The following is a 14,989-nucleotide window of genomic DNA, read 5'->3' on the forward strand; positions in this document are numbered from 1 at the left end:
TGTTGAAATGCACCCTCCCCCCTTCATCTTCAGCCGGGCCTGCAAACACCGCCATTTTCCGCAAACACAGTGGTCTATAACCATACACAACTGATGTTCACAATAAGAGAGGTCTATTGTTACTGTGTATAGTAATATTGTGTTGTTGTTGGCTCCCCTCTCGCAAGGGTACCCTTCCAATGAGTCACGGGTCCACGTTAAGCTCCTAGGCCTCGCGCGCACGCGCCGCTCATTGGTCAAGGACGACGACACATGGCGGGAAGAACGGTCCGTGTCCGTTGGAACCGTTAGAAATGGCGTCCGGCTGCACACCTGAATCCGTGAGTGTAGATGGTACGGTCGAGCATGATGAAGGTGATGCGCGACTGTTAGCCGTCCGTTTCCGGCGGCCAGAGGACGGCGTGCAGTCCTCTTCTGTTCGCTCGGTGCTGGCCTCACCACGCCCACTGAAGACTGCCGGCACCCGGGGGTCGGATGCCCGAAGACGACTTCTGCCTCCCCAGCTTGATGGGCGGGAGGAGGCAGGTACCCAGGATCAAGTCCCCGTGTCGGCAGAAGCGCTGCCACTGCCTGCAGTCTACGTGTCTAAAGTCAGACTTTCTGGGTCCCAGAGGATCTCGCTCTACTGTGATCAGATCCTGCAGAGCTGCAAGGTGGGTTTCGTCCGTGGTTCGAGTGAGGAGGGGTCAGTCTACTCGACACTTATTCACAACTTTTTAACGGCAAGTGCATTTGTTGGTATTAAATGTAATCTAAAAGTACAGATTCGGATCTCCGTTATCAGTTTAAAGAATCCATATAGTCCTTTTCAGCATCTATTAATTGGACTGATGAGTGTTATGTAGGGGGCCTGCTATGGACACCCAGCAGGCCCCAGGGTGCTATGGGGCATCAGCACCCGAGAGGCCTGGGGGTTGGGTATGCTATGGGCATCTATCAGCCCCCAAGGTGCTATGGGGCCCACGGTGCTATGGGGCATCAGCACCGTAGATGGTTGCCAGGGATACCGGGCTTGAGTGGGGGCAGGGCAAGCAATACCCATGACCATGCAGACCTCTGCCACCAAACTGGCATTAGAGTCCCAGGCATCAGTGTTGGCCTGCATGCCTAAACGAGAGATGGACTAGTCGTTCCTCTTTGGGAGTCTGCAGCCATTCTGGTGCCCGTTCCTGCAGGGGCTCCTTTTATTAGCTTAACACACAGGGCAATACACAGGGGAGGGACACATTCTCTTAAATGGGCAACACACTTGGGAGGGTCACATGCCACAATGAGGAAAGTAGGAAGGGGCACATGAATCTCTTAGAAGGAAGAGGTGGATGCTAGTTATGAATGTTTAAACTGGCTGGTGGGGCACCAGGGATTGATTTGTGTGTGTTATTTCCCCAAAGGCTTATAGTAAAAAGAAGGGAAGGGAGGTTTGTGTACTTGGGTACATCCAGTGGCGTGACTAGGAATCGGTGTATATAGGGGGGCACATCAAATAAGTGTCAACAGACCAAAGTATACCTGTATTTTACCAAACTGTTTACAAAAACGTGATATTAAGCATGTTCATTGTAGGTTCAATGCAGTAACAGTTTTGCATCATGTTAACATATATACTAAATACTAAAAAGTTAACTCCTGTTCAACATTTGCAAGAAATTTCCTTTGCACTCTGCAAGAGACTGCATTCTTTTAACTCAAGCAGACATCACTCCCAGTACAGCTTCAAATTATGTGTAGTTAATGATGGTTTTTAGCAGAAGCAACATAACTTCCTGCTCAGTGTTAAATAATAGCCTGTCAAAGAGTCGGTTTAACAGAAGAGATATCACTCATACCTCAGTTTCAACAGATGAACTGTCACATTAAGGCGCCAAGAACAGGCGGGAGAGGAGGCAACTGCCCCCTTGGTTCTTTAGCAGTGGTTGCAGGAATCTCACTTTGCCCCCTTAGAATTGTTTAGTTTTCAGTTTCTGGCTGTATATCCAACTGGTGACTGGTTTTCATTGGAGGGGTGTAAATATTTTCCCCAAATATGCCAGTGTGGTGGAGCGTAGTGAGGGAGACCAAACCAATTAAGAGGTGTTGGGAAGTGGGGGACAGCCCCTCCCCTCGACCACCATGACATTTCTTAAAAATAATGGCTTAAAACGGTGCATTTTAGCGCACATTTTTGTGGGAAACATTTGGTAAAAAGCCAGTTTTTGTAATTGGCTTTGTAGGGTAACTCAGGAGAAAAATCCAGTAGATGCAAGTCACCAACAGTGCAGAGGAGCATTTCGCCAACACATTTTCATGATGCCTTTGCCCACAACATATGCCATTAAAAACATTTCCATGCTGGCTGCACCAATGTATGGCAGTGTTCTGTTGTAGTGTCCTTCTTGCATTTGAGGAATGTAAGGAGGGAGAAGTGTTGTAATGTCTTTCTTAGAGGGTGATTGTTAGGGATAATTCTCATAAATGTGCTAATTTCCCTTAGCTTTTGAGATCCCCAGCAACTTTGCTGGATTTCTAGGACTTACATTTTTACCTGGAAAGAGTGTGAGCCTTTTTTCCCACTCTTTCATGTATTTTGATGTGTGTTTTATTTTTGTGTTCTTTGGATATGGAGTTTTAGACAACTCCATAGGCATCATCTTTTTCTTGTGTGTCACACATCACCCTCAGTGCAGTGGCACAGGGATGTCTTTCAGACTTCCCAAGTTTTAAGTACCTTCTCTCGGACTGACTATTCGTCAGACCAGGCGTTAAGGACGGGACCCGCTGAGGGACCTCGTAGTAGGGCGCTAAGGGATTACCGGCACCGTTGCCCTTACTGGTGCCGGTAATCCCTTAGCGCCTACTGTGTAATGAGGCCCTATGTTTTTCCAATATAGGACTGGTAACAAGACACTGCAGCAAATATAGTTGGTTTTTGGAAAACTCCATAATGGAACAGGTGCCTCATTTTGTTTATCTCGGCTTCTACATGTTTGAGGGTCACTGCCACAATGAATCCTTTTCCAACGAAAGGCCAGGATTACATCTTTGGCTGTTAAGGCCTCTTTTATTAACAAAATATTTGCCTATTTTTCAATGGCTATGGGCCTGAAACATTATTCTTTTACCCGACGACTAATTGGGGTAAACTCGAAGGCCGGTTTTGGAGCAGGGTTTTGTCCTTGCCACCAGGTGTTCTGCAGCTGTGTTAAGATAAGAGTTGTGCCTTCTGTCTGTTGTGGTACATGTGGCGTGGGAACAACTGTCTTTTGCTTAAAATCATGTCTGGTGAAAAGCCTATGTTATGGTGGGAATTGAAACGGGTTATGGAGGGGAAACTTGTGTTTCATTTAATAGGCGAAATATGATGTGGATTTGCCTTTATTGCAGGCTACCCCCACCTTTTTAAAAAGAAAATTTGGGACTGGGACTGGATTTTTGCTATACAGGAAGTCTGTGGGGTTAAATCCTTTTCAGGAGTACTCCTTGATGAGATATGATATGATATGAGATATGATATGGCATTTGTAACGCGCCTATACACAAGTGTGTCAGATCTTTGGGTGATTTACCAACTTGCATGCATGCGTTTCTATTCTCTTATTGAAGATCCCAATTTCTGCGCCTGCGGCTCAACCTGATCCAGACGAGAGACTTTTTAGGGGCACGAAAGGGGGTTGAACGCAGGCTTACAACTTGTAGGTTCTGCAAGCCTGAAAGCACTGCTGAAACCATTGTTCATGTGTTATTGGAGTGTGAGTTTTTAAATGATCGTCGTATTTTACATTTTGAGCATTTGTTTTGTGATTTTAAAATCTATCTGTTTTTGTATGGCAACAAATCATGACATCTGAAAGCAATCGTTGGGGCTTAGAAGCTCTACGTTTCCTGAAAGATTTGTTTACCTGATTGTGGATTTGTAGTAACCTGTGTTTGCTGTTCCTTTTATGATTCCTTTCTTTTAATTAATCTTTTGAACATCCAATGACCTCGGTCTTAATGCCAGTAAGACAGAGATGCTTTTCAGTGTGACTCCTGTTTTCCCTCCCACTCTCTTACCACCCTCTTTGTGTCCTCTCCCTTCAATATCCGGTGAAGCCAAACACCTTGGTGTCATCTTTGACTCCTCCCTCTCCTTCTCCCCTCACATCACAGACCTTGCCAAGAAGGACCACTTTCAGCTTAACCTCCTTGAAGGCATTCTCGCCTTCCACCAGAAGCTCAATGTCTCTAGTGCTCTAGTCCTCTCTAGGGTGGACTACTGCAACCGCCTCTTCCTCAATCTGGCTCTATCTTCCCATTGCCCCTTTCAACTAATCCAGAATAGGACTGCACGACTTATCCTTGACCTCAAGCCCAGGGACTGCCTCTCGCCAGCCCTAAAATCTCTCCATTGGCTCCTGGTTGCTGCAAGTATCAAATTCAAGACCCTCTGCATTATCCACAGGGCCTCCTGGGGCCTTGGCCCCTGCTACATCCAACTCTCTCTCCCTAAATGCCTCCCTGCTAGAGCCCTGTGTTCCTCTAGCTAACAACTCTCTGCCGGTCAGATGCTTTTCCAGCAGAGAGTTGCTGGTAGATCATTCTCTTCAGCAAGTCTTGCCCTCTGGAAAGGCCTCCCTGCCCATCTCAGACTTGAGCTGGACTTCCTTAAATTCCCTTTCCCCCTCCCTTACTAATTTCCCCACTGCCGCTGCGACTGGCGGCCTGGTCCTTATGAGGCTTACAGGTTACCAGGCCTTCATTCGACCAGTCCTTACCAGCGCTAAGTCCCCCCCCCAAACCAGCACTGCCTCCTGGGCCACACACCGTGACCAGCCTGATGACCTGGGCTTCCCTCCGGAGTCTGATCCACCTCCTTCCTCACACTTATGTGGTGGTCCTCATCTTTCCCTCACTTGTCTGATCCACCTCCGTCCTCGCGCTTAGCACTTACCTCCCTGTCCTCCTCTCAGCACTTACCTTGCCCCTGTGCCCCCTCACCCTCTGCATTGCATGCAGACCCCCCATTCCTATCCTTCCCCTTGTTTGCACTTCTCTTTGCTGCACTTGCACATTCGAAATGTCAAAAAAGCCGAGTATGATCGTTTGTTATGATCTCCCCGCCCCCCTTTTTTTGCTTTGTGGCACCTGGAAATGGTATCTAGCTGTATAGGCGCCTTATTCAATAAATAATAAATAAATACATTGTGAATTGTAATGATTGGTTTTGAAACCGTTTTTCAAAATTTTTGTGAAAAAATTCTTCTAAGAATTTATTTCACAATAAAAATATATATTCACTGACAAAAAACGCTGTTAAAGGGACGTTCTGGTTAAGTTGCCGTAAGAAAAACCTACCAAATTCAATGCAACAACTATTTCTAAGGGACATTAGTTACTTTGCACTAATAACGACCTATCCATATTATGGTTACAGGGAAAGCCGAAACCCCCCAGAATTTCGCCAGTTATGGTAAGCTAAGCAACCATAACTCGCTCCACCACTGTGCACTGCTAAGTCTAACACCCATGACATGAAAGATGACATCACAAATGTCATTGATGTACCACAGTCTGTGCGTTGAAACCACACCCAGAAACCTTATTGAGCAACCCCTTAGCCTCCACAGTCGCATTTCCATGCCCGCCATCTGCAAAAGCTCCGGATGTGACACGTGCAATCCTGGAACTATCGCGATGTCCGTGAACGTTTCGGACTGTTTACAGGAATGGGTGCACACATTTCAACCAGGGTAGAGGATTCGCCGAAACTGCACACATAGACACCGCACCACAAAGCCTCCACTCCCTCCAAATCGAAATTGCCATGAAAGCCTCTTTCCACTGCAAAATTGTTCAGATCTACTACAAAGGCATCACCCATGATGAACACTGTGTAGCTCTCCATCTGTGCCAGCCTCACTACACAGAGTAATGAAAAGAAAATATTGCAGTCCGTTCCTGTGACACACAACCTCAGCACCTGATTGGACAATTCCCACAGTCCCATTCCCATGCCCAGCATGCTAAGAAGGGCAAGATGTGGCACGAACGCTTCCACAACTATCGCAAGGGCCACGCCCCAGTAAAGTGGGAGCAGTTCTTCTTCCCTTTGCACAATTTTTTTCCAACACTCCCTCATTGGGTACTATTAAACAGTCACACACGCTTCTGCCAATCACATGCACGACCTCTGCATCTAACACTATCAGTTCTGTATGAGACTCCATATGTACCGTTAAACATTCAGAGTGGAAGTTTCGGGTCATTCGCAAACACCTCCAGTAGAAAGGTCTGTGAAACTATCCAAGACTTCTGCATCCAGATTCATGCACATCGCCACGAGTGGGGGGAATACATTTCAACCAGGGTAGGGGATTTCATTTTTAGTGGTGGCTCTGAAAAGAGCCCTATTTATTTTTCTTATTTTTATTTTTACGTGCTTACACAGAACTTTTTTTGTTTTTGCTCTTTGTCTGAATTTCTGTTTTGTTTGCCTGCTTACATTGTTACAGGATTCACTTCAACGCTTTTTGCACAGTGTAAAACAAAACATCATTGTCAATGGTGGTCAAAAAAATGGCATTTGCATGGAACCAGTGCAAATTGCGCTCATTAATGATGCCATAGTCGGTAGAGAACATCCCAGCAGTGCACATACATTGACACATGCTTCTGTTTATAAAACCCCTTCCGACCTCTGGTTGGGGACAAATGACACCGGCATGGTCCTATGTTCCTCTTGGCGGTATGCTTGAGAAAACCACCTTGGCAGTGGGGAAAAATCTGCATCACTTCTTCCATCAACTTTTTAGGCGATGGAGGAAACGTCCACACGACATGTACCCCAAATGTAGAACTCCATAATGCAGCATGACAACATCGACAGAGGCCACACATCTGCAAAGGTTAGCCATACTGCCGAAACTGCCCACATAGACAGTGCCCCAGAAAGCCTCCACTCCTTCCAATGCAAAATTTGCAGCCATGCCTCTTTGCGCGGCATACCTGTACAGATCTTGCACAAAGGTATCACCCACTATTAGCACGCTGCGTCTCTCCATCTCTGCCACCCTCACTACACAGACTAATGGGGAAAAATAGTACCGCCCTTCCTGTGAGGCACACCCTCGACACCTGATTGGCTAATCCCCACAATTCCATTTCCATGCACACCATGCTTAAAAGGGCAGGATGTGGCACGTCCGCTTTGCCAGCCACAGCTAGGGCCGCCCCCCAGTAAAGCAGGGACAATCCTTCTTCCCTTTCCACTCCAGCCATACATCCAGGGCGCTAGGCCCTCACAACACGCCATAGTACACTTTATGTTCAAATGCTCATGTCATGTGCAATGCACTCCCCATCTGCAATTGAGCCTGCCACCTTTCACCCTGGCCACATGTTTGCATGCATAGCTGCATAACATTGCATTCGGTGTGTTGAACGGTATGTGGGTGGCTGTGTACAGCCTACTGCCTTTGCCATGCACCCAAGACTGCAACTTGCCACAGCCACCAGCACTCCTACCCAACCTCCACACCGTAATACAACTATGCATGGACACATGTAACAGTTAGCAGAATCTACAAACGCAACACAGCTTCTGGCACCCCTACCCACTTTCTTTCACAAACTGTGATGTTACTGACAACCAAACCACAAACTGTTCGCTACATTGGCCCTGCTCTCACCACTCTATTAAGTGCAAACAATGAATACTTCAAAGTGCAGTACAGTAGTCCGTAATCTGTGCAATGGACACTACTCAAGCAGCTAAAATATCCAGTTCACCCCAATTCACTTCTATGCACACACTTCTTCAACACAGCACCCAGTGGACACACTGCAGGAGTGTTCACTCCATTAGCTCCAGGCATGGACAAAAAACTGAAGGATGTGCTAACAATCACCACACCCATGGAACCAACAATGTATGCAATGCTCCCAAACCACACACAGATTGCAACAATGTCAAAGCTACTTGCAAGCAGCCCACATAGGTCTCTGTGCAAGGCCTCCACCCATGCATCCAAGGCTCTAGGCCCTCACCACACACAGCACACATAGTACACCCTATGTTTAAATGCTCATGTCATGTGCAATGCACTCTTCATCTGCAATTGAGCCTGCCAGCTTTCACCCTGGCCACATATTTGCATGCATGGCTTCATGACGTTGCGTTGGGTGTGGTGAACGGTATGTACGTGGCTGTGTACATGGTCCATATTTTACATGTGTGATGCTGAGTACTTCCTTTCATGGCGCAATATCTTAAAGCACTTCCTAAAGCAACAGTGGTATAAGGGCCAAACTATACCAAACGCAAATGGTCACATGTGGCTCCCTATTGTGCAACACGTGCAATGATCTACACCATATGCTAATGTACGCATAGCAGCTCACTTCTGCTGTTCCAGCAAGCCTACAATGTCCTCCAGAACCACTGTGTAAAGGTCACCAACTTAAAATACATGCAGAGTTACAACTGCATGCCTGCATTATGTTCTGATGGCTGTGGTGAAGGCCTATGCTCAACAGTCTAGGCCTTGGCCATACCCCCACAACATAACAGAGCCATGCAGGCGAACATGTAGCCAGGTACCAGAATTCATAAAGACAACACAGGCACTAGCACTTCTACCCAACCGCTGTACCATAATACAGCGATGCATCAAAACATGTTCCAGTTACCATAATCCACATACATACCACAGTGTTTGGCACCCCTACCCACTTCCATTCACATAGCATTGTATTGCTGCCAACCAAACCACAAAATCTTCACAACATTGGTCCTGCTCCCAACACTCTAGTAACTGCATACAAGCAATACTGCATAGTGCAGTACAACACTTACTAATCTGTGCAATGCAGACTACCCAAGCACATATAACCTCCAATTCAACCATACCCTCTTCTATACTGACAGTATTCCAACACTGCACTCAATGGACACGCTGCAGGACTGCTCACTGCAGCATCTCCAGCCATGCACCGACAACTATAGGATGTTCTAACAATCACCACACCCATGGAACCAACAATGTATGCAATGCAGCCAAACCACACACAAAGCAACAATGTCAAACCTACTTGCAACCACTGGACATACTTTTCAACCAGTGGACATACTTTTCTGTGCAAGGGCTCGAGCCATGCATTAAAGGGGCTACAGACTTAACACACACAACACACCATAGTATATACGCTATGCTTAAATGTTCATGTCATGTGGAATGCACTCTTCTGCAAATCAGCCTGCTACCACTCATCACACAAAGGGGTTGCCACTGGAGCTGTCATGCCATAACGAAGGCTGCCTACAATCACCACACAAGGATGTTGCCTGTTGGGGTACCTGCTAATTGGGGTAGTACGCACGGATACTGCTGGCACACCACCGTCTTCTTCTAATGAGATAGATCAAATGAACCACTTCTCACTCCCCCCACCCTTTCCATCCCTTCTTCCCACCACCATATCCCGTAAAGAATGTTTTCCAGGCCCTTTCGCCGCATCATTGTCCTCGGATACAACATGCCAGCATTATTCCAAACTTATGACGCACATCACGTCACGGCACACTGCAGTGCAATCAGACTTTTGACCGCGGAGGGAACAGAGAAATGTGACCACGGAGCGAACAGGGAAATGGAATGACGGAGTGGCACCAGATATCACTAATGTTAGTGGCCAGCCATGTACACAGTGCCTTAGGGGCTTGGCACACACACCACAGCACTATCCTCCGATACACCATGGCAGCGTTTCCCAAAAACTGTGACGCACAGCACGCTTCCCTACAGCCAACAACCGGCCGTGTCCAATGTTTGCCAACATGGCGTACTGCAAGCCAATGAGACTTTTGTCCGTGGAGCGAACAGGGAAATGGGTCAGCGGAGCAGAGCCAGATAGCACTAATGTTTTTAGACTTACATTTCAGTTCTTTGCAACAAAAGTACTGGTCTGATTTTCACCAAACACACAAAAGCACGCTTCCGTAACCAAGCCCCTCCTCCCCATCCTGCCGCAAATTTGGTTAAAATGCATCCAGCTGCTTGGGCTGTAGCCTTGCACAAAGTTTTTGCCCATTCAGTCTATGGAAAAAAATGAAAACATTTGGGACCCCCCCTGCATGGAACCGCACCAAACATGCCGAAAAAATTCAGAGCGGGCCATATACTTTTTTTGCAAAGTTTGGTGAGGATTCCTCCAGGGGGAGCGAAGTTATAAGCCGCCCAAAAAGTGGTCTTCTCTGGGTTTAGCAACTTAACCATAACTACACGGCCACTACCACAGGCCGTGTAATATATATTTGTCATTCAGCCCAAAAATATTGAGGTTTGAATTTTGGTCCATATCGCCCATCCCTAGCAGCACATTTGGAAAACCGTAGTGTACCCAACATATAGGAAGCATCATTTTAGCAGTGATGGCTCCCACCCTAGTGATATTCATGGCCCATTAATTCCCGTGGGGTCCCTTTCAGGTCAGAAGAAAGAACGCAGCCTAAGCAAATGGAGCCTGCAAAGGCACGAATGACAAGCTGGGCAAAGGAGCACCTTCAAGACTTCTGGAAAGAGTTCTTTGCCGAAGGGGATGCAATTGCCCCCCTTTAGGTACATCTAGGCCCGGTTCTTTGACCATGTTCACAAACTTTACACATTGATACCATGCAGGCATTAGAGACCTGTGTTACAGGAGTACATGCCATTGGCTTGTGTTACTTTGATTCAGGTTTAGTAAGTGCAAGCTTTACAGTCCGACAATATAAGTTGAAATGTAACATCAGAGATAAGCTAATTAATTTTACTTATATTTTCGCATAGGGCTTTAGAGATGTTACAAGCTTACTTGGAGTTTGAGTAATTATGCAATTTTATTGCTTCTCTGCAGGTAGAGGGTTGATTTTATTGTCGTTTTTAATGGCATTTGATGATTCTATAACAAGAATATTGTGATCCTCATTTTGGTGGAATACCTAATGCACACAGATGGAAACAGTTCATGATTGTGAAAGCAACGTAGCAAGTTTCAATAATCTCATACAAACATGCCAGAGAACATCCATAGCACTGGCAACTCCCTTGTAGAAATCAATGCAATATTTTCATGTAATTCTCATAAGGATCAAATGCACAATTTATTCATAAAGATTAAATATGTTCTTTAATTTGATAACATGTTCTTCAACCTAAGGACATACAAAGTGGGCCATTCCATTTTGGACTTCTAAGGTCCTTCATTAGGACAATCTCTGAAAATAATACAAAAACGTTTGTAAACCCTGCTATTTCCAATAAATAAATCCATAGTTCTAAACACAAAGACACATCTTTTGCTTTGATATAATGAAACATACCTATCTGGAAGAAGTATGCAAAAGAAGTCTTCAAAGATCTGAGAAATCAAAATATGAAATGTGAAAATGAAACCATGTAAATAATTGAAAAATGGTACCTGTGTGACTTCACTGTTGCCACATAACACTTTGAGCGCTACGCTCCTTCAAAATGAAAAACTTAAAAAAGAAAATAACTATTTAAAAGGGGCTTACCTGCCTGGCATATTATGGGCAACTAATGAAGTGTCTACTAAATATGAGGCGAAAAGCTGCAGTGATTCTATATGCTATAAAATAGCTGTGGCATGCACACAAACACGTGCACAATGACATAGCGTACTGTGAGGGGTCAGAAATGAGAGGCAGACACAAGTTTGTTATTCTTAAAGTCAGGCATTTTATTAAACAAAAATGGGGTAAAAGAAAGTCTCTCTACCCTTTTCTAAAGAAGATTCTCCATACATGAGAACGACAACTAAGGGTGTCAAGTAGTCAGTAACTCAAAAAGCCGTCTTTGTGTCCGAGACCCTTGCACTATAAACAAAACAACAAAAAGGTGTATGGAAATGTCTTTGACTTGATGTTAGCAAAAAGTGTTCCCAATCAAAATTATAAAAATAACTCCAACAAAGGTTTTTCAAGGAAAGACCCTTAGACCCAGAGGATGGTTACCTTCCCCTGGATTTTAGATAGGATGGCAAAAAGTGTCTATCCATCAAACAATTGCTGTGTGTCAAAAAGTGTCTTTATACCACAGTTCCTTTTGTCTCTTTGATACTGGATTCACTAAGTTGTTGTTCAAACAATAAATCCATAATGGTTTTTCTTTAGCTTCAAACAATAAACCATAAGTCTTTCTTTAGCTTCACTTGTTACTATTTCGAATAGCCTAGTATACCCCAAGACCAGGAATCTTTTTATGGGGTTTTCAGATACCCTGGTATACTCCTCCTCGGGTATCTTCCCACGATAGCAATCTCTTTATACAACTGTAGGGGCCTGATATACTCCCCTGCTAGGAATTCTGCAAATGTTCACGAGGTGAGGGATTTCCTTTGCTTCCCAATTGCCTGTATATTCATCCACCAGGACTTTTTGTTTTATTGTTCTTTTCACTGTACTAGCATATGTCTTATGGTACTCAGTATATTTGCTTATGGTAGCACTTGCTTCATCTTTCCCCCACATTGACATCATCTCAATTCTTCCATGCTTGCCTTGGGACTTGTTGCACCCCTTTGTTTGTTTTGTTTGCTTTCCAATGCTCTTCTTATTGGGGTTTGAACTTGTGCTTTTACTTTCTGTCATTTGCAACTTCATACAGTTCAAACATTTGCTGGCGTGTGGCTTGTAACACCCTGGGGTCCCGCGCTGCTCTAGGCAGACTCACTGGGTCTTCTGTGCGTTTCCAAACTTGCTTGTGCTTCCACGTTGCTGTTCCTTCCCTATTGAAAATGTGCAGGCACTCAGCGTCCGACGTGACCCTGCGATCAACCACCGGTTTCTCTGGACCAGAGTGTTGTTTGCTTGGGCGGTCGTCTTCCCTTGAGTTTCTGTGCGGCCTCCTGTCCCCACGGCTTTCCTTCCTTCGCGCTCTGCTTTCTGTCCCGCCACACCGGTCTAGATAACTCCTTCTGCTCTACGTCTGCCATTTTAAAATTTCCCGCTTACTTTAGACTGACCAAAACAACGTCTGCACATTAGACTTCAGGATTCTTTTGATCTGCATAAACTCCTTCCTCCTCTTCCTCGTCTCAGTACCCGAGGATTTATGGGAGTTGAAGTCCATAGATGTTACTGGATTTCCAGGATGTGGTTGTTCAGAAACTTCACATAAAGACACATCAAAACCATAAAATGTTATATAATAGTTGTGAGTGTTTGCGTCATCAAAGGCGGCTTGACTAGAGTGATTTAGAGGAAAGTTTTTCTGACTTTTACTATATGGCGGAACTGTTGGGTGACCGTAAGCTATTAGGGTCTCGGGTATTCTAGAATCTTCCTCAGGGAAAAGAGGGGAATACCACGTCTCATCCAGTGGGGTCACCACCTGCCCATGGTAGTTGTCTCCTCCCCTCTGATCCTTACTCATATATCCACCCCCAGAGTCAGGATCATGTAGCGGCTTCTGTCCCTGGCCACCTGGGAGGAGGTCACTGCCGTGGAATCAGTGATGACAGTGCCAAACGCAATGTCATCAATAAGAAGGTAAACAATTATACAGAAAGTGCAAACCACGCAATGTGCACAGAATCCACTACTAAAATATAGTCAGAAGTGCTAAAAGCATACCAGTTTAATCACACCTCTATCCAATATATCATTCATGCTCTAAATGCCAAATAGTTGGCATAGGGATCAATTGGCTATGGTTCAAAAGAAATGTTATACATAAGGTATAAAATAAGAGGTGTTGCATAGCAATTTGCTATGCAATTCTGTAGGTTTGCTAATTAAATTGATACTTGTGTAGCAAAACTAGCTTTTTAATTTACCATTTTCAATGAAATCACAGCATTTACCATCTCCTCCACTCCTTGATAGACCAGAATGATTTTTTCTTTTTAAAATAATTGCAGACTAGAAGTAATCGGGATGATACTTTTATTAAGCAAACTATATCCTGTCTGGCACAGACCAGTATGTTATTTCAGCGATAAACAAAGGTTCTGTATTGTTGCTCATTTTATGGCTTGGGCACAAAGAACTTCTGGTGACATTAAAAATTCTAGTACGACATTGCTAATCAAATGGGTTTGTTTGCTTATCAAGAACATTGTAATTGGCAAACTCTGCTAACAGTTTTTTAAAACAAATGTATGCCTTGCATGATAATGGTAAATGCAAAGCCTCAAAATAATGTAGTAGTTAAGACGTATAATGAATCCAAGTATAATCGTTCAATACACATGAAGCATAAAAACCACTTCCTATTACCAAAAAATCACCAAAGGGGAGCGGGGCCAAGTCGGGAGCCATGCAGACGTGGCTCCTGTGCTGTAGGGGCTCATAGGGCCCTTCCGGGGAAGATGACCCACCTTGCTTCTTATCCATACGCGGCAGAATGGTCCCTGATGCAATCTTAGGTCTCCCTGGGTAATTTGGTGGCCGGTTTGTGGAGATCTGACCCTCGAACAGGCCGGAGAACTGCGCAATGTCTTGAAATGGCATCCGAGCACTGAAAGTGGATGGAGATGTGTGACCCTCTCCCGCCATAGGGGGCAGGGGGCCCAGACGATGGTGGAGAGAAGCAGGCCAGCCACAAGGTCGGGGCTAGACCAAATAGTGACTGACCGGGGCAGCTACTGCCGTGCGGAGTGGAGAGAGCCAAGGAGACGGCTAGGCGGGGCGGACGGACACAGCTAAGCAACTGGTGGACCCGTTCTACTGGCTCAGATGTACTGGCTGGAGCCGGTCTGAAGTATGGGACCTATCGAGGTATACCTCGGAGTAAGCCTGACTGCGAGGCAGAGAAAGGAGCTGGAAAGGGTGCAAGCCCCAAGGTGCCAGAGATGGGGCGGCAGCAGTGTCTAGAAGACCACCTGTCATGATCACAGCCAGGGCTCATAGTATTGATTCAGGCGTTCAGGCCAGGCGGGATTCATTGCTTAGATCAGTGAGTCAAAGGTGGGTGTTAGCTTGGCACCCATGGCATTTACACCATTCACAGCATTGAAATACCATAGACTAGAA

General features: G+C 45.4%; 1 protein-coding gene across 1 annotated transcript in view; it reads left to right on the top strand.

Annotated features, from left to right (window-relative positions):
• The first annotated feature begins 237 nt into the window (after positions 1-237).
• The window catches only part of SHCBP1L (SHC binding and spindle associated 1 like), a 1,561,452-nt gene continuing 1,546,700 nt past the window's right edge, over positions 238-14,989 (top strand). The window contains exon 1 of the mRNA XM_069635012.1: positions 238-653. Coding sequence (XP_069491113.1) covers positions 294-653 — 360 coding nt within the window. The 5' untranslated portion in view covers positions 238-293. The remainder of the gene's footprint in view (positions 654-14,989) is intronic.

Source organism: Ambystoma mexicanum, chromosome 1q (assembly GCF_040938575.1).
Source record: "Ambystoma mexicanum isolate Mex_15411 chromosome 1q, UKY_AmexF1_1, whole genome shotgun sequence".
In the NCBI taxonomy this organism is placed as follows: Eukaryota; Metazoa; Chordata; class Amphibia; order Caudata; family Ambystomatidae; genus Ambystoma; species Ambystoma mexicanum.